The sequence below is a fragment of the Falco rusticolus genome, chromosome 1 (assembly GCF_015220075.1).
Source record: "Falco rusticolus isolate bFalRus1 chromosome 1, bFalRus1.pri, whole genome shotgun sequence".
Taxonomy (NCBI): Eukaryota; Metazoa; Chordata; class Aves; order Falconiformes; family Falconidae; genus Falco; species Falco rusticolus.
This window is the reverse complement of record NC_051187.1, coordinates 5,592,884-5,615,171: the sequence shown is the minus strand read 5'-3', so window position 1 is coordinate 5,615,171 and position 22,288 is coordinate 5,592,884. Positions and strand designations below refer to the sequence as shown.

Sequence of the window (22,288 nt, the reverse complement as noted above, 5' to 3'; positions counted from 1 at the left end):
TCAGAAGCATTTACAGCAGATTGACAGAGCAAAATTTGGCCCCAAATATTTTGAAAATGGATGGAAACTAGTTCAATTCTTTCTCACCAGTGATTTAACAACGTTATGCCATGGAATACAGAAAATTGTAATCCTGATGTCAATGCCACAATTCTGCACTATTAAATGTCTGGAGAGTTTTAGCATTTAATTTGTAAGAGAACAAAATCAAGTTCTTACAGCAGTTAGCAGGAAGTTAGGCATGCTATCATTTGCCTCCTGGTCCTAAATTATGTAGGAAGAAAATCTTCTGAATAATAAACACTTAACAAACACTTTAGTTGGTTACATCGAAGACATGTGAATGCTTTTCCACGTAACTCCTCTACTCGTGTGCACTTCCTCCCATTTCACAGGATCGATACTGCATGCTCGTGAGAAAATAGAGCTAAGGATTTAGGTGCACAGCAGGTCAAGGTATGCTGCAAGTCAAATGGGAAAAATAATTTTTTTTTAAAATAATTTTTTTCTTATTTAAATGCAGTAATGGATTGTTGAGAAATGGCTTGATAAAAGCAGGCAATATAAACACTTAAAATAGTACTGCAGGCAGTAAATCTTGCATTGGCAGAGCTGGAATGGATGGAATCCAGTTCATTCGGCTCCCATGATTCCGCAGGTACTGGAAGGAATTCTGTGGCGTTATGCTGATAAATGAAATCACGTGTGGGACTTTAATTTAGAGTGCTATCTTCTGTATTAAGCCATATTAACAAAAGTTTTATTGGAAAAAAAAAGAATTATTTCCTGACAGTATAGAAAATATTGCAGAAAAATACAGCAAAGATATTTTCCTTAGTATATTTACAAATATGTATTCATAATGGAAATATGAAGACGTATTTCCCTATGTTGTAGAATAATGGGAATTTCTTGATTAGATATTATTCACAAACATCTTATAAAACATTGTTAAAAGGACTCTCTTCATGTTGGCTATCATCTCACTTTCTAAAGTTAAACTTTGGAAACCTTTGGGAAGTATCTGTCATTCCTAGTAAAAATGGTACATTGACTTTCTTAGAACGAAATGATGACTGAACTTGCGAGCGGTCAGTATCTGCTGTGTTGTATTTTCTGTAGCTACTGTTGTTCGGTTGCACTTCTGTTTTAACTGCTGTGAAACTGACCTCTACAGCTCCAGTAAGGTTGTGCACATTTTTGTAATATACTCCTGAAGGAATGGAGTCTATCCAGTGCTGCTCTGACCTGAAAAGCACTTAGGATTTTTTTCTGGGTTTTTTTTTTTTTTTACACATAACTGGAGCTTTCGGATTGGTTTGGTTTTTAAGGGTAAGAACTGAGGATAATGGCCTTTATCTTCCACATTTTGTTTTTCTTGCTTGGTCCTCACCTCACAAAGGTGTTGCTTCAGTTGAAATAGTGGCTAAATTCACAGGTTACCAGTCCAGGGAGACGTTAATCTACTCATGCAGCTCATGATGTGATTTACAGTAGTATCATACTTGCCTCTTAAACAGTGGTGGTGTCTATCATACCTAACGTATTCTGAGCTCAGGGTACTTGGGTGAAAGGTGTGAATACAAGGTAAGATCATAGCAGGATCATGTTGACTGGAACAGTGGTCCCCCTACCCACAACTTGGTGTAGCGGAATATTGACTCAAATTCCTACTTGAACGTATCAGTTTCCATAATCAGATATTCAAGAGAGTACTGAAGACAGAAAGACAAAATCCGTTTTCACTTGAATACATAAATCTAGAGTGGTTCCATATTTAATTATGTTTATATAATATATTTAAACTAACGCACCTGAAAGGGGAGTGTAGGCATGGGCTTTAGGTGCACTGTATGTTAGAATTTGTGAGAACAGCTGTTGTCTTTTACAGTGTGTATTATACGTGCAATATTTTTCAGCTAGTTCTTGTAATGAACTTATATTACAGAACTAATCTTTGCACTGACTTGACTATAAAAACTGTGAATTTATTAGCGAGATTTTTTTAAGTGAAAAGAAGCTATTTCCTTTCCCAAGCACACGTTATTCCAGAAGGGAGAAGAGGCTGTGCCGTGCCCACACACAGTATGGCTAGCATGCATACTACCAAGCATAAGGTGTGCAGCGTTCTCACCCGCAAACAGTCAGCCTATTCCATTTATCTGTCCTTACTGAGCCCTTGATCAGGTTCTTTCCATTCATATAGAAGCTCACCCAAAACTATAAAGCAGCTTAGGCTGCATGTCAGATGTAGGGTTTAAGCCTTAAAAAGTAGAACTGACTCCCTCCTATTACCTGTGTAAAGGCTGCGGAAGCACGTCCAGATTTTGGTCTGGAGGACGTGAGAAGAACATCCTTTTTTGGACTTGCTCGTCTGCCTTATTCTGCAAGAAGAGGAGTGACTTAATGAGGCTGGGATATTAGCTCGTGTTCTGACAAACCAAGTGTATTTCTACGATGTGATTCCACTTTTGGTGGTCAGCTTCCCCTTGACCACTGTGCCCCAGGCTTTAACTGGTACGATGGCAATGTTCGTACCTTGGTAGCGTGTTGGAGTTGTGTAAGCCTTTGCTAGTCCGGGCTGTACACTGTTGCTGGGTTAATTTCCAACAGCTCCATTAACTAACAGGAAATGTCACCGGTCTAGACCAGAAGTCTCTTAGAAAAGCATTCTCTCGAATGTATTGGGAAATGGGACCCTCAGTCCAGGTTCTGGCACCCAGAAGACTCCACACTTTGTAAAAATCTCATAGTTTAAAGTGAATTCCGTATTTGAAAGTGGTGCAATGATCATTACAACTCCAGACTCCCAGCTGGTATTTCTTGTTTGGAGATTGGCAAACCTCTTTTGGGTTGCTAATGGCATTTCTTGTTTCTTTTTAGCCATGTAACACAGACAACGTCATGGATCCATCCTGTGACAAGCGCCCTAAGCTTGCTTTGCTCTGAGGATGATGATGATGGAATAAGAGAGCTTCCTGGGTCCAAGAGCTGAGGACATCTGTTGACAGATAGTAGTTTGTCTAGTTTCAGCACGTTAGTGAGAAGATGCACACTTTTTAATCTACGTAGTTTCTAGTCTAATGCAATAGTACCTGGTGACGTTTCTCCCCTTGAAGTCAGAGGAGGTTCTGCCGTTGTTTGGTTGGGTTTGTTGATGCAAGCGCTGCTCCCTTCAGTTCTTCATCTGTCCCAGTTTGGTGTGCAGGGATCGGTCTTCTCTTAGGGCCCAATCCTCTCTGCTCATGACCTCTCTACTGGCGTAACTGTCCTGACCTGAAGTGGAATTTTCACAGCTATGACCAGCCTGAGAGTTAAGATGGGACCATCGGTTGTGATTTCACATGGGAGGTTCCAGCTGATGGCTGACTGCAAGATGCAAGGTGAGCTGTGTTTGGGGTTTTTAACCAGTGCTAGTGAGTATAATGTAGATGCCTTTTCTTTAACTACTGAAAATCTGGAAATCCAGCAATTTATTACAAGTATTGAAGCCCTGATGACTTTTAAAACAAATACTTACCAAGACTGATGGTTGGGCTTTAGAAAAATGAGTCTTTGATAAGTTGTCAAGTAAAAAGAAACAGTTTTGGTAGAGGACACCATACTCTTGTCAACAATATGAGGCAAGAATGAAAATTATTCTACTTTTGTACTCTGCTAAACCGATACATACTTGCATCAAATACTTCAGTGGAAGCTGTGAAGTTTCAAGTACAATGAAACCTGTGAAACCACCTCCAGGATCAGCAGAAATCAGTCACCTCCTCAAAGTTGGTCTTTAAGTAGAACAAAATCATTTTGTACACATTGGTGATGATTTAAAGAGGATAAAGAAAATGATAGGGAGTGCTAGTGCAAGCTAATGAACAGGTTTCACTGTACCTCAATAGAACAGGATATTTTAAATCTCATATTCACAGCACAGTGTATGATGTCAGCTTTGTCAAATACATGACTCTATGCTACGGTTTTTCTGGAGGCTCCTTATATAATGTGTGTGTATGTATATGATATATAGTAGGTGTTGACTAATGAATGAAAGACCTGAAATGTCGCAGAAGCGCTGATGAATACGCCGAAGAAAACTCTCTCTGACCTTCAGCCCAAGGAGAATGGGACTGTAACAGTGTGAGGGAGGCACAGGCTGCAATCTGCATTTTCCTGAGCCACGCACTGAAGGGCTTCAGAACCTCCCTGGAAAGGTTCAGGCACACCTCTGCCCTCCCGCTCACCTCTGCTGGCCGACGCAAAGGAATGAGGCTGTGCAGTCACATTTTTTGAGGTCAGTCTTCTGCAGGTGTGGCATGGATTTAAAAATCCTTGTACCCTGAGGAATGGATGTGAAGACCAGACTTGCAGTTCAGGTGCCTATGCCAGACTCTGTCCGGAGCATTACAGAGCTGTGCCAGGTCAGGCACACTGTAGCTGTTGATCCTTTTGAATCAAAAATAATATACTTTTTTTTAACGATCCTAATCAAGTCTCTTCGTTGAAGCAGCGCAGCAAGCTACTGCATTTGGCCTGTAAGCTGCAGAGCAGATCACCAAATGGTCTTGCTGGAGGAGCAAAGCGCAGTTCGCAAAAGTTTTTTTGCAGGCTTTGCTGGAAGTAGATGTCAGGATATATTGAATAAGCAAATAGGAAAAAATTGTTTTGTACTTTTAACTAGGTCAGAACCAAATTATCTGTGAATCTACACAGGTGGTGTGGATTAGGAAGAAGAGCTTGCTCAGCAGACCCACAGTAACTTTTATTTCTAAGAAAACTTCTCATAGCAATAACACAGAAATGCTTTAGCTGTATTTTCTCCAGTGGCTCCTACGTGCCTCACAGCCTGAAGGGACAGAGCTTGTGCTTCACTTTCAGGGCTGGACACTCAAGAAGCATTTTTATTGAAATCCCTTTTCTGAAAATGGCACAGACTCATGACCCATAGAGGATATATATGGTTCTGAATTCCTTGCGGTATTTGCTGTAGCTGTAGTAGCCATTTGGATGCTTTATGACAGGCGCTTGCAGTTCATACTTCCGTGATACCCGATTGCATATAGATTCCAGTTTTCCAGTTCTGTTCAAGAGCGCTTTGAGTCTCCACTTGACCCTCGCAGTCTGGATTTATTCTGCTAGCGGCGTTGGAACAGCTAGCTGGGTGTTTCTCATAGGAGAAGCTATTTAAGGACAGAGACTATGGATCAGGCAGGCTGCATGAGCAGAAACTTGATGGAGAGCAATTTAAAGCTGTCCTGGTAGATCAGCTGGAGGAGGACAGCTCTGCACATACTGCCGGCCCTTCCCGGGGAGCTGGCCGCGATCCCTGGCCTCGAGCGTGCGACGCGCAGCTGCTGTGCACGAGAGGGGGAGAAATCAAGACAAAATGCTGGCGATCTGCCTGCGCTGCTTACTGTCTCCACCCACGGACGGGAACGTTTCAGAAACTTGGAGACTCTTTCTCCCTCTCTCTTATAAATTTGCCTAGAAATTAAAGCCGTTAGAAATAGATCTCTGCATCTCTCTAGCTTCTTCTCCGGTAAGCGTTACCTCTTCAGGTAATCCGCTAGTTCAAATGTTCCGTTACTGAGACTACATTTTCATACCTACAATCTCCAAATGTTCTAATCTATTTTTGTACACTGGCATACTTGTTTCCTAGGTTATTTCTCTCTATCTCCCCTTGTTTCTTCCTTTCTGTGAAAAAGTTTGTGAAATTATTTTGATTAAGCTGAACTGTGTATATTGAGAAAATAGTTCTAGGATAACTTAAAAGTAGTTTGTAAAAAGCAGTTGTCAAAATATGCAACACTGTAAACAGCAACTTTTCATTTTTATTCCAGAATAAAAAGTGGAAAAGAAATGAAAGTGCCTGTTATATCTTTTAAAATAATAAAACTACAGCTTTATGAGGGAATGGCCACAGAGGCATAAATGATTCCTGTACCCCTATTTATTTTCTGTGTAAAGGTGACATTGTGAAAAATACTGTTCTGCTACACACTGGTGTTAATCTTTACGTGAATACTTGCAGCCCAACTGCCCTTCAAATACCACAAATATTCCAGTAAATTTAAAATTCCACGTTCTCCCATCAAAGCAAATAGCTTAACACAAATACCTTCACAGGCATATAAGGTACTGAGCTTCGCAGGTGCTAAATAACTTCCTTGTAACACTACTCAGTGTCTCTGTAAATTAGATGATCCTTTCATCAACCCCACCAGATAAATAGAAGCACACATACATATGTGAGCTGGCCATTCCATAAGCATCACTTAAATATTCACATCGTAGTCAGGTGTACGTGCTGGCAGGTGCACATACGTATGGAAAAGCTACAGATATTATGTAAGCAAATACATAAAGCCTCTATAGATTTTTTTATGATCAGTCTGGTGGAGGAAAGCAACAGTTGCTATTTGCACACAGGCATTTGATGCAAAGGGGAGCACCTTGGACACAACCTTACAGCACTAAATCTGTTCTGACACCGATTTCATTTGGAGCCCTGAGGACTCACACGGGTGTGCAGTGGTGCCAGGCTCCGTACAGAGAATTTCACTGTCATTCTCAAGTAGTTTTATTCTCAAAGGATGATCCTACTCAGCCTCCGTCTAGAAAGCTCCCTGTTTAATACCATCCCCTTTAAAACCACAACCGATGCAGACTGCCGTTCATTCCTCTTTGTACTCAAAATACATTTGTGGTGGTGGAAATCTCTTGTGTACTTCAGAGTACAGATTTCAGTGATAGAAAGTACTTCTGAAATTAAACAGTACAAATCACTTCTTCATCTACTTGGGCTATGCGTGTTACTGAATCAGCTCACGCTTACTTTCGAGAGCTGTTGTAGGTATGTGATGGGGCAGAACCCCAATGGTCAGCCAAGGGGAGAGAGAGAATAAATCCCAATTTTCCTGCTCTGACATAAAACTTCTCAGAATTACCAAAACCCAACTTTTAAAGGAAGCTAAAAAAGCAAATCAGGCTTGCTACAATTCCTGTGCAGTTTTCTGTGGAGCCTGTATTTATGCTTCCCGTGGTTGTAGCTCAAGGACCAGAAGCCAATGGTCCCCTGCCTAGGAATCACTCGGAGGCTTTAGCCTCTACTGAAGACCAAGGAATAAGAAATTACTTACACTAAAATAAGAAGTGCAATAGAATAGGAGTGATTCCTGTAACTTGGCCTTTTAACTAGCTGGTTTACTGCAGAATATATTTGCTACATGGGCGTTATCTGTTGGGTGGCTTCGTCTGCTCCTCAGAAGGTGTTCGAGCTGCTGGAGCACCCGCTGGCAGAGGGAGCCGGGTTTTGCCGCTGGTGCTTTGCTGGGGGAGGCAGATCCGACAAACCAGAGTCCTGGAGACAGGTTCGGCCAAGCAGAATGTGTGGCGCACGTCGGTCTGTCCAACATACATAATGTACACCCCAACGCACGTAACGTACACCGCAGCATACGTAACGTACACCAGCTATTTAAACGCTTCTCGTGACAGGCTGCTTTGTGAAGCCAAAAGAAACGGTTTGGGCAATTCTTTAAGTCTGTTTCTGACACACAGGAGGGTGTCTGTTGGCATTGAGTTAAGGCAAGGAAAATCCTTTAAGGAAAAAGGTCGTGGCTGTGGAAGAGCTCAGGCTGTGCAGGACTAGGCTCTCCCGAAGCTCCGGAAACGCCGCTGTGCCGTGGCCTGCCAGGTCTTTGCTGGGAGCTGATGGGATTCCTAACACCCAGCTCAAGAAATTCACTGAGCCAGAAAGGTTAATGCGTACTCTAAACCAAGCACCAACATTCAGTGGCCTTTTTGCAAATATTGCCCCGAGTGACTTGTGTCTGGCTCTGCCTTAGGCCGGCTCAGGAGCCCGTGTTCGCTCGGCACTCCTGGTCCTCACGCGCCGTCCGCGCTGCCCCGCTCCAGGGAGCCCCGCTCCAGGGAGCCCCGCTCCAGGGAGCCCCACCTGCGGCAGGGAGCGCAGCCCCGCCGGCTCCCACAGACACCCGTCAGCTCCGGCTTTGTGGCCAGCTTTGCAAAGATGTTTAGCAGCTTAAACGTGTTGATGGAGTTAATGGGAATTAGGCACCTAACCTACTTAGATGCTGCTATAAATGCTGCTAGGCATGTTTAGGTACCTAAATACCTTAGTAAATCTCTCCCCTTACTGCTTGCAATGATAGCGTACCAAAAATCAAATACCAATGGATAAAGCCTAACCTTTGTCCTCTGTAACCAGCTTTGCCTTTCCCTGGGGATTGTTTTCCTGTCATACTAAAAATACCAGCCATCTCACAGCTTGTACCATCCAGATCCTGTTGATATCTTTTGGTTGTTTGATTATTTTTTGCTCATCCTACATTTTTTCCCCCAAACAGTGGCTGATGTCGCCATGGATTTAATAAGTTGATATGTTCATATCACTCTTTACAGGTAAGTTATTTTATTACAAGATAATAGTATTGAATTCTCTTCCCACAAAGATGCAATGAGTTTTGTGTCATTCATCGTTAAGTCGTACCATTCAAAAAAATTGAATGGGCCAAAATCTGTTGCAAATAGAGCCTCATGTTTCCAAATGTGAGGATGGGATGTTGAAATCTAATAACCAGTAATGATTCTGTCCCCGTGGTACAGTATCTGGGCTAAACCCAAACTGGTTAAATTTAAAGAGACTAGATGAAAAAAAATCTTTATCCCTCCTGCTCCCAGTTACGTTTTGGGAGGTTAGTGTGTCCCCTGCAAGTTCTGTCCCTGAAGCCCTAAGGCCATATTTGATCTGATGTGTATGGTAAGGGTCACCATTTACAACTTCCAGGATTAGCTGAGCTTAAACATGTATAGGGTTAACTCCTGTCTGAGGGTATTTTCTTGCGTTAGAGCATATGTATCTTCTAGGTTCTGCTATTCTCAGCGTAACAGAAAGGACAAAGCTCTGTTTAGTAGTTACAGTGGCGCTCAAGACTCACAGAATTTAGTCCAGCACCTTTTCCAAAACATCCATAAGCTATATTCTTCCTTCAAGTTATGAAAGATACCGATGAATAGAGATACTGAACTGCAACTATACGATGCCCTATGATTCACTGTGGGCTGCAAACAGGGAGTTTGCTGAAATGATCCCTCGTCTTGACAAGGAAGAATCCATTTTCTCAAGACTCATTATGGGGGATACCGGTTTGATTCCCAGGCTTCTTGACTCAAAGCAAACCGTGAAAGATCGGTAGTTTTGTCACTGCTTTGAATAAGTCACGGTTTCACCCTGACCCCCAAAAGCCACACATGGATCCAAAATGTCTTAATCTCTTTTAAGTACCCTGCTCTTCAGCTATTAGGCAGTCAATATTTCTGTATGGCTCAATTATTATTGTCATCAAGAACAATCCTTGCTCTTGTACATGAAGAGAACTTATTAAAAAGTATGATTAAAATGGAAAAAGAAATAAAATTATGTTTGCAGCCTAAAATAAAATATAACCACAGTAGCGCTGATACGGGAAAGAGAAAGGATCTTAGGAAAGGCAAAGCATTGGGGTTCCTTCTAACGTTTTCATTTTCACTGGAAAGGCTGGTAATGCATCACCATTCCTTTCCAACTCCAATGGGCTGAGAAAAGCAGGAACACGGAGCTCTCCAGGGATGGCGACACTTTCTGTCCCCAAGCAGCAGGCTTTTTCATCTCCAGTCTGTGCCATTGAGGACCCTAATGGTAGATACTGTAATTAGTCACCACGGGGGTTACATGTTCCGAGTGAAAGACAACTGTACGTAATTGATGTCATGGCACGAGCAGGAGCAGAGAAGCCCATTAAGAAAGCTGCCTGTCACTCTCACAACATTATTCCTTCAAATTAAATGCAAAAGTGTTGTAAATAATTAAGATACAGAGGAACAGGAAACAGGACGCCAACAGTGTTGAAGTGTGACTGTCTTGTTATTCGGCTGTTGGAAAGATACAACCAAAAGGAGTCATTTTGTTCTTAAAGGAAAACATGTCAATGCAGTTAATCTCATCTCACTCATTTCTCCATCTGCTCATCTTTGGGAATGCAATCCAGTCACCTGAGCCTAAACGCTGATGCATACGCTTAACCCGTTCTGCCTTCAGATGCTGAAGCAGCACTGTAATACAGGCTCTGGCGTTGCGATAACCATTGAGATCCTGCAGTGAGTGATACAAAACCCAAAAATCAAGTCAAAGTCAAGTACACGAACAGGGAAGTCCTGCAGCTGGCTGAAGATAATGGAAAAGTCTGGTTTGCTGTTGTGCTCAGAGGTACAGAACTGGTGGTTGGTACCAAACTGGGAGGGCTGTTGCAGCCCAGGTTTGCTGTCGTTGCTTGTCCCGACTGTTTGGTGTACAGAAATGAATCTGCTTAAAGTGAACAATTTCAGGAAAGCGAAGCAAAAGGCCTTAGGAACTTCACCAATTCATGAAAATATAGATTCCCTCTTACAAGAAAACTTGTTAGCCATCAGGAATGAAGTTTTGCTACAGGAAAGAAAACAAGTAGTGGGTGCTACAAGAGGACTCCTCCAGGCCAGGGACAACTGTCGCCCAGAGAGGTGAGCAGCACAGCAGGGTAATTAGCAATTTGATTTCTGAGCTGGCTGAGAGAAATTACTGCTCTCCAAGTAAGGAGAAGTAGAAAGTATCTAGTTTCTTCTTTTTTTTTTCTTTGTTTTTTTGTTTTTTGGGTTTTTTTTTGCTATAGCCAGAAGGGAATGGCAAGCCAAGGGACTCTGCAGCTGGGAGTGAGGACTGTGGCATGCAGTTGGGTGCATCATCACCTCCTCGAGTGCACAAGAGCTGGTTCCTGAGACAGGCTTGTTACCAGGTAAGCTCTTTCTTGCACTAACAATTTTTGGCTTCTTGTAGTGGAAAGTCCTCAGTCCAAAAAATAAATGTTTGCTCTGTAAAGGTACTGACAAACTCTAGCTCCAGGCAGGAAGGTTGAATGAGTAGAGACATGCACAGAATTGCCTGTAGTTCCTGGCTGAAACCAGGGCCACAGCACAGCCTCCCATCCTCTGTACTATCTGCATTCAGTAGTTGTTCAGGTACTGGTGCCAACACAACATCCATCTGTAGCTCTCCTCTCGCCCTGCCCAGCGCCGATGGATCCCCTGGAGTGAAGCAGTTCTCAGCTGCCAGGCCCCTGTCCTCTGCCGTGTTCCCAGGGGAAAGGCTGCCGCTCTGACCACTCTTGAGCAGGTAAACTGAGTTTGCAGTAATCCCAAATACCTGAGATAAGCAGCACGGCTCTGCCGTGGAGGCTGAAGGCTTTAAGAGCAGGGAAGGACGGGGTCAGATGGATGTACATGCCTTATGTCATGTGGCCCTGCCAGAGCTGCAGCCTAATTGGATTTCACAAATGTGACTTCGCTGTCTCTTGATCACAAAACCGAATTAAACCTCAAGAAGTTTCAAATAAATCCCTACCTGAAAGTTTGCCTCAAAAAGAAAATTACAGTAGTCTCTTTTCAGCTCCTCCTCTGCCCCAGAAGGCAAGAAAAATGAAAACTTCAAAGCAAAACTATTGCTTTAAAACAAATATGAAGAGAAGCAAAGCACAACCAGCAGAGCTGCTGAATTCCTGGGTGCACTGAATAAAATCAGTCATGTGATAATGATGGGATTTTCTAGAACACCTTTTAGGCATGCAATTTCTGTGTTAAATCTATTCAGACATCCCCAGAACATCTGTTTCTTCTATGAAATGGGAATAACAGCCTCTTTTTACAGGGCATTGACAGCTACAGATAAAAGCACGGTAATTGCTAGTAGTGACTATTCCCTAACAAGACATTTTCTTGAAAGTTAACCTGTCAAGATCTTTAAGACTATCGCACATCTACACACAGATTCTGGATAAGAACCTCAGCCATGATAGCTGTGTGCCACTTCACACCGTTTGGGGAGGTAGGGTACTTGTTGAAATCATAGATAACGGTGGGATTCCAGTAGATTCAAGCCTTCCTTGAAGCCAGATCACAAGCGAGCTGCTGCCTGCCGTTGGGCTCGGAGAGGGAGCAGAGCTGCCCGGTCCCTCTGCTTTGCTGTTAATGTGACCTAAAATCAGCCGGAGCTGCTCTAGCGCACTGGTGCGACGGGCTGCGCCAGCTCCCTTCGGGGAGGTGCTGGAACACCTGCTGAACCACCGGGTAGCTCAGGAGGAGGGGAGCCAATGACAGCGGGTGCCCGGGAAGATCCACAGCTCTACAGCAACATGGGTCCCAGCCGCTTTTCATCTGCAGCTCCCACTTTCCCTATGTATATTCATGAGTCAGGGTGCAGAGAAGATGAAAAGGCTGCTAGCAGACTTCTCCCTGGAGTCACCGCTTGGAATGGTACCACATTTCCAGGGAAGCCTCCCCTGCGTTCATAACAAGGCTGTTCTCATGGGAACGCCATCGTTCCTCCGTAGTTTTCAAGGCAGGCAAACGTTATCCTTATTGCCCAAATACTGAGGGACAAGGGGAAGCCACTAAACCTCATCTGCTTTGGTTAAGATCCAGAGCCAGAGTGAAATTTTACCTCTTTTGAAAAACCCAGCGGCAACATTGCGGTGGATTTGGTGGGTGCCAGGCTGTTCTGGTCTGGCTGGCAGCTGCGTGAACAGCTGGAAAACAGTGCCTGAAAACCAAGGGACAGGGAAACCTGAGCTGCTCTCACACAGGGCTCTAGCAGAGCAAAATTCTGCTGCAGAAAACCTTGCTGGCATTTTGCTTTGCAACAGGGAATGGCAGCTATTGGAGCAGAAGAAAAAAAAAAAAACCCACAAACATTCCTGAATGAAAGGGAAGTGACTTTGGAGGAGGCACCAGCTCGGAATAGCTCCTGCCACCCTTTGTGACACCCTCGCTCCGTGCGGGGATGGCCAGGAACAGGCTGTCAGCGTGCTCTGTGTGCAGCGTCCTCTGCTAAGGAATAGCAGTTACTCCCCTGGAGCACCTACAACCTGGAAGAAAGCTAAATCAGACTGATGCTTTTTAATTTTGAGGGGACTGTTATAAATATTGAAAAGAAATCACATCTCCTGTTATCTGTTATAAAACTGGAAAGTTTCAAATTATTTTTCTCAGTTGATTTGCAAACTCTCATTAGTGCTGTGTGCTGATGCCTTATCATAAGGGTGTCTCTGAGTGCTGAAACATGTCTTCTCTAAATGAACCAAAAGCACAAAATTTTGTGTCTGTAGCTGCAATGTGTGTTAGAGCTACAAAATCCTCTCCTGTGAACTCATGCATATTTTACTTCTTTTAAAAATTTTCAAGCATCTTCAGCTTTACAGCAAATCCTACATTTATAATAAAGCCAGTGTTACCTTTCCAAAAAAGACAGTGGCATGGACCACAGCAGACCCATTTCTGACCCTTGTGCCACAAATGCAACATTTCCCCAGATTTCTTTGATTTTAAAAACCACTCTATGTGGCAGTGAGGTATTGCACCTGAGAAATTTCAACAGCCTAGTGAGAGTGCATTCTTCTAGTAGAGATTACTCATGAGCTACTAATCTTAGCATAAGAAAGCCTTTGACTGACTTCCAAAGGACCTCAGTGCAACTCGTAAGCAAACTGGTCTCGCCTATTAGTAACCCAGAGTAATCCAGGTGTTTTCTTGGGGGAAAGTATCTTGCACAGGTTCCCTGCCCAAGCCAGACTGGTCCAGCAGCCTTTACCCACCCTGATGGGCTGAGGAAGGCTCAGTTCCCAACAGCCGCTCAGCATGCAGCAGGATCAAACCCTCAAACTCTGCAGTTCAGATGTCTTATGACAAGCAATTATCAGCCTGTTTGTCTGTGCTGGCAAGGTGGGGAGATCTGCAATAGCTGAGATCAATACCAACTCTGTTACTAAGCAGATGCCATCTCGTGGCCTCTCAGCAGCTCATTAACAGGGCTTGAGAGAGCAACCAGAGGATGTTACTGAGAGGGTCAGAGGAATACAGTGTGCTGCTACAGGACTTACTACTGGAAACAAGGACCTGGCTGTCGAGTACAAGAGGCTTGCAATCATAACAGACCTCATTACCTTATTTACATACGAAATCACACAGCTAAGTCCTGCAAATATTCACCTGGAATACAGATGTTACTCCTAAAATCCTCCTACCTGCCTCTGCAGTGAACAAGGACAGCGAGCAAGACAACCCTGACGGACAGAAACCGAGTGACTCACCCAAGGTCATGCAGCAAGCGGTGGCAGAGGCTGGGGCGATGAGCACCAGTCACCAGCCCGGTGCTTTAACCCCTGTGCTGAACTGTCTTGGTCAGTCAAGGCTGCAGATCAGGTGTAAAGGTTGAAGTCAGAAGAAAATTTTATTCTTCAAACACAGTATTAAAAAAATGTTTCCGAACTTTTCTGTGTGGTAGCACACAGATCATTTCCAGTGATGAAAACTCCCGGACCACGTGTTTGATAAACATCACATTTCGGTCTGCGCCTTTCAGTGCTGTTGCACAGCTCTTCACACCCAGCTGGGGCCTCAGTCCTGAGGTGCCCTGTAGCTTAAAACCCAAATATTGTTACAAATATTGTAAACAGATTGAGATGGAATACATGTCTCAGACCCACGACCAGGAGTGCAGGATGGAGACAGCTGTGGGAGCCGCGCACTCTGGTATCTGGGGTGCCCGGGTCTAACGCCCACTGCTCAAGGGAATTCAGAGGCTGAGACAATGTGGCCCTGCGTGCAGAAGGAACAGCTCTTCCAAGGAAGAACTCACATAATATATCAGTTGGCAAGTCAAAGAATGACCAAGATAAAATAATGACGCTGCATGTCTGAGCAAAGCATCAGAGAAATGTTCCAAAAAGTCTTGTCTAGAAGTCTGCAGCAGTTGAAGTTTTGTTTCTGTTGCATGGAAGGTTCTTGGCCATAGAGGCATTTCAGTGCCTGTTGGCCCCAGTTCTCAGCAGGACAGAGAGGAAGGAATGCCCCGAGGAGCAGAACAATCATTTGGATGTTCAAGTGCAAGTGCAAAATTCTGTGAAAAGCTGATTGTACTTCATGGAGTTAGCGGATGAAATGCTGTATCCATGGTATCTAAGAAGGTGACTCATGTCACCACTATAAATATTAAGCTTGCACAGAATATATTCTGGTAAAATCTGCATTTGTACAACAAGCTTGTACTGAGGTTCTACTTCTTCCAGTGTTAATGGTGCATCTCTCAGGATGAAATGCCAGTGTAAAACAGCTGAGGCCCCAGGAAGCCATGCTCCACAAGCTCTGCTCTCCCTTTCTCAGCCATGGCACCATGCACTAACCACTGCGCTGCTGCCAGCAGAGCCCTGAGCTGGGCATCGTACCCCGGCAGCATCGTACCCCTGGCAGCATCATACCCCCGGCAGCAGGCAGCACGCCCCAGGCTGAGCACATCAGCGTGCATCATTATGAGTGCATGAAGTCGGTGTGGAAACGTCTCTGTGTACAGCTTTAAAAGCTTAATGCCATAATTGTAATTCAAAATATTTACTTCAGCACAGGAACAAGTCACTGGCCCCTCTCTGATGCTGCCTGTGCTATCGGCCGTTAAGAATAAAGTGATACCGCCTGGAAAGAAAAGTAGCCGTGAATGGGGTAATCATTAAACAGCTGCATGCCAGCCTGTTTGGGTCTTTCCTGGGAAGCAAGGACATCGCACTGGAGTATCTGGAAGTTCCTAGAAGAAACAACAGACCTCATAAGGTAAAGACATCAGGCAGAGCTCTGCTGGCAATCTGGAATTTGCATCAGCAAATAGCTCTGGGTGTTTGTGCTTGGAGAGGAGCTGTAGCTTGCCTCCCTTGGCAAAAAGGGAAGGGAAAACCAGGCAGCCTCTCCACGCTGACAGAAGTGCTGCTGAGCTCAGGAGCCCTCCCTCTCCTTTGCTAGCTAAATGTTGAGGGACAGGAGGAAATCAGTGGGGAAAAGAGTATTGTATTTGTGGCTGCTCTGTAGTCAAGGCCTTTAAGTGATATAAATAGGACTTAAAAAAAAAATAATTTACTGAGTTCTTTATGACTTTTAGGAGATACAAATAACGAAGAACCTTCTTTGCTTCCCTTGTTTAAATATTCGTTGGTTCAGTGAAGGTGGAAAAAAGTCAGAAAGCTGAGTTGGGTCAACATTACAAGCCTTTGGAAAAAAAAAAATAGTAATAGACTAGCACCTCTCCTCCACCCAGGGTCACAAAACAGATGAAATCTAGCGGCTTCGGTAGTTTTTTGCATGCGTTATTATATATCTTGAGAGTCTGATGAAATGGAAAGACAATAAAATTGGAATCCTATTACTATGTATGTTTCGTGAGATTAGTAATTTCACAGTATATTAATTTTTTCCTAGATTAAATGTGTAACAGCACTTGATTTAACAGCGAAGCACGGGTAAGACAGTATTCCAACATTGCTGTGAACATCTGTTCCGAGTTACCACAATTCCAGCTGAAAAACAAATATTTCCACTATAAATCAACCAAAACATCATCCTGAGTGTTGTAACAGATGCAAAATGATTCTGACTCCCTCTGCCCTGTGGTTTGGCTCTTTCCTTAAAATTGCTGTGAATATATTTATTTACACGCTTCAAGAAATACACATCTGAAATGGCTCTTTAAGCTTATGTAGAATATGTCCAATGTTACTCCAAAGCTAACAGTCAGTTGATAGACTATCTTAGTAACTCCAGATACTACTATTAGCATAAACTCTAGTTACAGCTTTCCAGATAAACCTGGTCCACAGCAACACTTAAAGTCCTGCCCAAGTGTTCTGAACACTTCAACCCAATTCTACTAGAAATGATGACCTGGAGTTGGTGCAAACGTGGGTACTTGTTTTGATTTTCGCTTTCGTTCTGTTCTGGTGTGCTTTGGTGGGTTTTTTACCCGCATTGTTACTGCTGCTATTCATCTTTAGTTTCATGAGCTAAATGAATCAGAGGAGATACTGATTTACCTGGGATAAAGAACTGAGATTTGTTTACTAAACATGAAATTTGGAAAAAGGCTTTGCAAGAGACTTCCTGGTTAGTGGTTTCAGTATGTGAATAAAATGGCTTGTTTAGGCAGAAGCTGCGATTCCGTACTTTGTTTAATTGCATTAAGCTGCATCTGACCAACTCTGATTAAAGATGCTTTCCTTTTTTGAAATATTCATGCGGAACAGATAAGCCAGATCAGGAGAGAACTGAACTACGGTATCATAAATAACAACACAGTCTTGCAGGGGGGAAGGAGAAGTCCTTTGGGTTTACCCCTCTTTGCACAAAATACACTTTGGGGGAAGAAACAGCCCTGTGTTTTGAGGATGACGTTCTGTAGTTGTTAATCATTTTCTGTCTTAAATGCTTGGAGGAAAACCAGTGTGTGTAGACTAAATATAACCGTGCCTTTTGTGATAGTTGGGAAATGGGAGCTGCAGGCTAGTTATCCAGCCCATAAACAGGAACACATGGTCCATCCAAAGATGTGATGATGGCAAACGGAGCACTTAGGGGAAGTATCAGGACCCAGCTCACACTGTCACTGTGACAGCAGCATGTGTCAGACGGGGGTTTTCAGGGGTCTGTGTCAAAGTGAATGGAAATCATAAGAGGGGTCCAGCCATAAGCACCTGCATCCCCTTCAGAGGTGTCAAAATTATTATAAAAGTCTAGGACCACATTTTCTAAAGGCAATTTGTTAATTAAGGCATAACAGTTAAAAAAAAAAAAAGTTGCATATATTTAAAACAGCATAAGAATGTGTATTTTGTTCAACATTTCTATTTGTAAAGAGATTGAAACACATTCTATATGCAGTAGGCTGCATGCCTTTTATGGCATTATACATTTGCTTTATATATTGTTAATTAGACCTAATTTGGCCCTTGAAAAGAAAAATCTCATTAAAATTCTGATCAGTGATGTTGGCAAGCAGCCATCCAAAAAGCCTCTATTTCTTCCTTTGATAAGTTTGAAACTGCTATAACAAACAGTAAAAACAAGATCACAGCCTTCTTTCTCATGCCAATCAACATAATGTATTCTCCAGGTCAAAGCCATTTAAGGGAAAATACAGGAGGAGGACATCTTTATTTCCTTGTATACATGCTGTCAGATGGCTACAGAAAACTGTAAGTATGTTTGTGCCCTTTGGCAGCTTAAAAAAACAACACCAAAAAACAAAAGACTGCCTATGAAAATGCTAGTTGTGAGCCTTCAAAAACAACTTACTCGGCAAGGAAATTAATTAAAAGATTTTTTAAAAAAAAATGATTTAAAAATGAATGGGAATAAAAATAATACAAAGCTGGTATAATATTAAACTAGTTATGTCTGATATTTTCAGTACAACTTTCTGCCTGATGCTTTTGATATAGTTTAAATTCTAAACGCCTGGCCACGAAAACATACAGACAAGAATATCTTCAGTCCAAATACAGTCAGTTATGCACCCACATCACTGCAGATCAGAGCAGATAACTTTAAAAGAAAACTTGGCATTAAAAAATAAAGTCAAAGACAGAATTAAGCAACAAACAATAGCAATGCTTCTGTGCTTCCTTGTGTCCGCACGTTTATCGAAGGGTTATTATAATACAGCTGCCAGCTATCGTTGTATTTGTCCCAACTAATTGAAACCTTTCACTTCAATGCATAAAAACAACTTTACGAGGCTGAACGCTGTTTGAAATGGCAAATATGATGCATCTCTTCTGTTGTACGTCTTTTCTGTACACATCTGTCCTCGCAGGAGATGTTAGCAATTAATCTAATCCTTCAGAAGATAAAACAGGCAGCAGGACTTTTGCAGAGCTGCTGAGCCCAGAGGAAAGGAGAGGTAGGAGGACTCACAGTTTGAACGCTCCGAATCCGTTCCTTTCCCTCAGAGCACAATCCCCAGTGTGCAGCTGCTCCATCCTGCGTCACAGCACGCGGCAGCCCTGGACACTGGTAAGACAAAGCCAACATATGATTCTGGGAAAATACCTCCTTTTTCTTTTGATAAACAGTCATACGACTGAAATCCAGCTTTGGGATGCTCTGTATCAGTAAAGGTGATTCCACGTTTGAATATACATTAAAATATCCAAGTTACTAATACTCCATTTTTTCCAAGCCCTTTTAAACTGTAATCTTCACAGATCTAATCAGGCTTTCTGTATCAAATAAAGTAGGGAGATATATGCACGGAATCCAGGGTACATTTGCCTCTTAAGACAGTGTTCATTGTTACTGTCTCTGTGTTGCATTATGATACTTGCATAAGTAGGTTTCCAAAAACCTGGGAAGCCTGGTACACTCATCTTCAACATATTCAATGTGCCTGTTCTGATACTGAGATAGCAACTAGTTTCCAACTGAAAGTTCTGATGAGAGATTTAAAGAGAATGAAATGAGCCACACGAGAGACGATAATTTAGGAGAATCCCCCTGGCTGGGCTAGGGAAGGGGACTGCTGGCTGACAGCAGCACTGGGAACCTGCTTTGCTGCCGCCTGTAACTGGGAGTACATTAAAAAAAAAGGGGGGGGGAGGGCACGACCCAAAACCAGTCTCATCTACGAGTCTTCATGAATCTAAACCTGCAGGATGAACTGCATACAGATTAATAGTGTTCATTTCTGCACCACTTGCTGCTCTTCTGAAATATGTGCAGTTAACAATGATTCTTTTGTCAAGGGGACATAGCATGACTTTAATGCCTTTATGTTTAGAAGCCTGATTTTTGTCTGTAGGGATTTTCCCAGCTTTCTGCAGAAGGCCAGGCTTTCTTGCCAAAGATAAGAGAGGTTTACCATGTGTCTGTGTTCTTAATAATCTAAGCCCATGGGATCGAAAACTAGTTTGGGGTTTCTGCAATTTTTATTTTATTTTTTTTTTTTTACAGAGGGAAACCTGGGAGCAGGGTGGATGTCACAGAACTGATCACAGAAGTACAGGACAGAAGGAGATCCCAAGTTCAGGGCAACCTTGCAAGCCTGAAGCTTGGTGGGTACTAGTCAATTCAGTGAGTTTCACAGACCTCCTTGAAGAACATGGGTTTTCAGCACCAAGTTCTACAGATCCAGATCTGATAAGCCTATGCATGCAGAATGCATCAGGCTACATTGTGCCTGACCTTCCCCAGCACCCTGCCTCCGGCAAGCGCTCTGAAAACAGCCATTTGAAGTCAGAGAAATCTGGGTCATTGACTTCAATAGAAACTCTGAATAAGGAGGAGATGCTCAGCTCCTGCACCTTTCACTCCTCCCTCCTGTTACAGCTCTGCCTGGGGATGGGCTGTTTTATTCTGTGCTCGTGGGTGCTCTTCTATCTCCAGTAAAACCAATGCCAACTTCCAAAATCAAACAGCCTGAGCATGTAAGAACAGCTATTTCTAACTGTCTTTCTGCAGCATGCAAGCCAAAAGTGAGACAGGAAGAGGAACGGAGCACAGAGGAATAAATGGAAGGATCAAGTTGTTTCTCCCATTGGCACCAGCTGGGAGTTGTCCTTATTCAGGGGAAGGTCTGCCGGCAAAACAGGCCAGCTACTCGCTTATCGCTTGTCTCAATCCAGTTCTGTCATCTGGCTGCTTACACCTACTGGGTCTAAACAATTCGCCAAGGCACCGAGGGCACTAGGTGCTTGAAACAGGCTTGAGAGGCTGGTTAATGCTTTACAAGGCTAAGGTTGCTTTAAAAAGCATAGCAGAGTGTTTGTTCCAAAACTGTAGTCATCACTGAGAGTAACACTTGCTGAGTTCAAATCAGGTCAGCTGCCCAGGCAAGTACATGCATTTGATCTACTGTCATGGTAAAGGCTGACTGCAAACCTTGGCAGAGAAAATTATTAATCTTTCAACTCATAGCATATAAGCAATGACTAGTAATACCTATTTTTCTGAGAACTGGAATGCCTTTTGGAACCGCTCCAGATTACTTAAGAGAAGTTCCTCTGCCATCAGCCAAAAGCAGTTCCAAACCTGTCTCTCCCACATTCAATTAAACCTAACAAAAATAATAATAATAAAATAAAAAAATAAAGTGAGGCGGGGGCAGATCATGGTTCATTCAACAAGCATTTTTCCTCTTGCAAGGAGCCACAGCAACTCGCTCAGCTGCACGCCACATGAGCAATAAACATCAATTTTTAAATAATTTAGCACTGTTGGTAGCAGCTTTCACTTGGAAAGCCAAGCAAGGGCTACTTCCAGAACCTCTGCGACGATGAAGGAAGTGGAGGGCAGACTTTGCTCCTTGGTGCTTCTCAGCCTTCTCTTCAAAAGCTGCTGCTTTTTAGCTCCACGTAGGGTGTGGGTATCTGAACATCCTCATGTGGCTTTTTATGTACTTCTGAGTTCTGTGTTAAATATAGCTGGAGATGTGCCACCATCTGAGGCCAATCTGGGATCATTTCACTGGTTTAGGATGAATTAGAACTAAAACAAAGGCTGAATCTTGAGCCTCTTCAAATTCTCAGATTCTCTCTGGTTTTCTGTGCATCTCAGTCCTTTCATCCATCACTTTGGCTCCTAAAGGCCTGAGGTGGGGCTCACTACCAATAAACCAGTAGCTATTTAAGGTACTGGGAAGCATTTGCTTTTCCAGTCTGTCCTGTGCCTGACCCAAAAGCTTGTTCTCCTGTATTATTTATCCTCTCCGCCTTGTAGCTTGTTATCCATCCCCCTGCTTTTGTAGTTCTTTTCTCCGCACAGGACATATTTAAAAGAAAACAACCTAACAGAGGAATTTGGTGACATCAGCAGCCCAGCTGCGACTGTATGCATACCTGATCAGGGAAGTTTTGCTCAGGTTTGAGAGGCTTCTCCGACTGCACGTACAGTACTGGCTCCTGTTTAACCCTGGGACAGACAGGATGAGGCGGGCAGAGGAAAGGGCTGGATTCTTCAGACCAGTCTAGATTTAAATGCATGTGGAGCTCTAGGTTACAAGGTGACTGCAACAGACCTGTCCTCCAGCACAGGAGCAGGCATCCTTCCGCCTGGCAGTGTCAGCATTTCCGCTAAGCCGTGATTATTGCCCAGCCTTCCTGGCCCAGTTTTATCTGTGTTTATGGAGAAAATACAAGTAGGTCCCCTGGAAGATACTGGTTAGATGGATCCCCAAAGACAATGTCACCTAAGCTTTCTGTATAGGTAAGAAAAACTGCAGTCTCGTTTCCAGAAGGTGGTTCTGAACAGAAGTCGTTTCAAGCTGTGCAGATGCAGTAGGGAAGAGAGTGGGACTCAGGGGGCCCTTACTGCTCCCCACAGCTGCGGGGCAGGGGCTGTAGGTGGGGGGCGTCCGTCTCCCCTCCCGAGTAACAAGCGACAGGACAAGGGGGAACGGGCT

The 22,288-nt window shown here is 43.4% G+C and overlaps 1 protein-coding gene and 1 long non-coding RNA gene across 10 annotated transcripts in view; both read left to right on the top strand.

Annotated features, from left to right (window-relative positions):
- STXBP4 (syntaxin binding protein 4) overlaps positions 1–5,856 on the top strand; it is a 76,257-nt gene extending 70,401 nt beyond the window's left edge. For all 7 annotated transcript variants that reach the window (XM_037406562.1, XM_037406569.1, XM_037406605.1 and 4 more), the window contains one exon: positions 2,884–5,856. In XM_037406562.1, coding sequence (XP_037262459.1) covers positions 2,884–2,995 — 112 coding nt within the window. In that variant the 3' untranslated portion in view covers positions 2,996–5,856. The remainder of the gene's footprint in view (positions 1–2,883) is intronic.
- Positions 5,857–8,449: 2,593 nt separating this feature from the next.
- On the top strand, positions 8,450–22,134 carry LOC119156580. 3 transcript variants are annotated; one of them, XR_005107205.1, is made up of 5 exons: positions 8,450–10,548; positions 10,698–10,820; positions 15,472–15,678; positions 18,005–18,906; positions 19,843–22,134. It is a non-coding gene; the product is annotated as an uncharacterized LOC119156580 (long non-coding RNA). The 3 variants fall into 3 exon arrangements; XR_005107203.1 differs by having other exon boundaries at positions 15,472–18,086; positions 18,707–18,906; XR_005107202.1 differs by having other exon boundaries at positions 15,472–18,906.
- Positions 22,135–22,288: the final 154 nt, after the last annotated feature.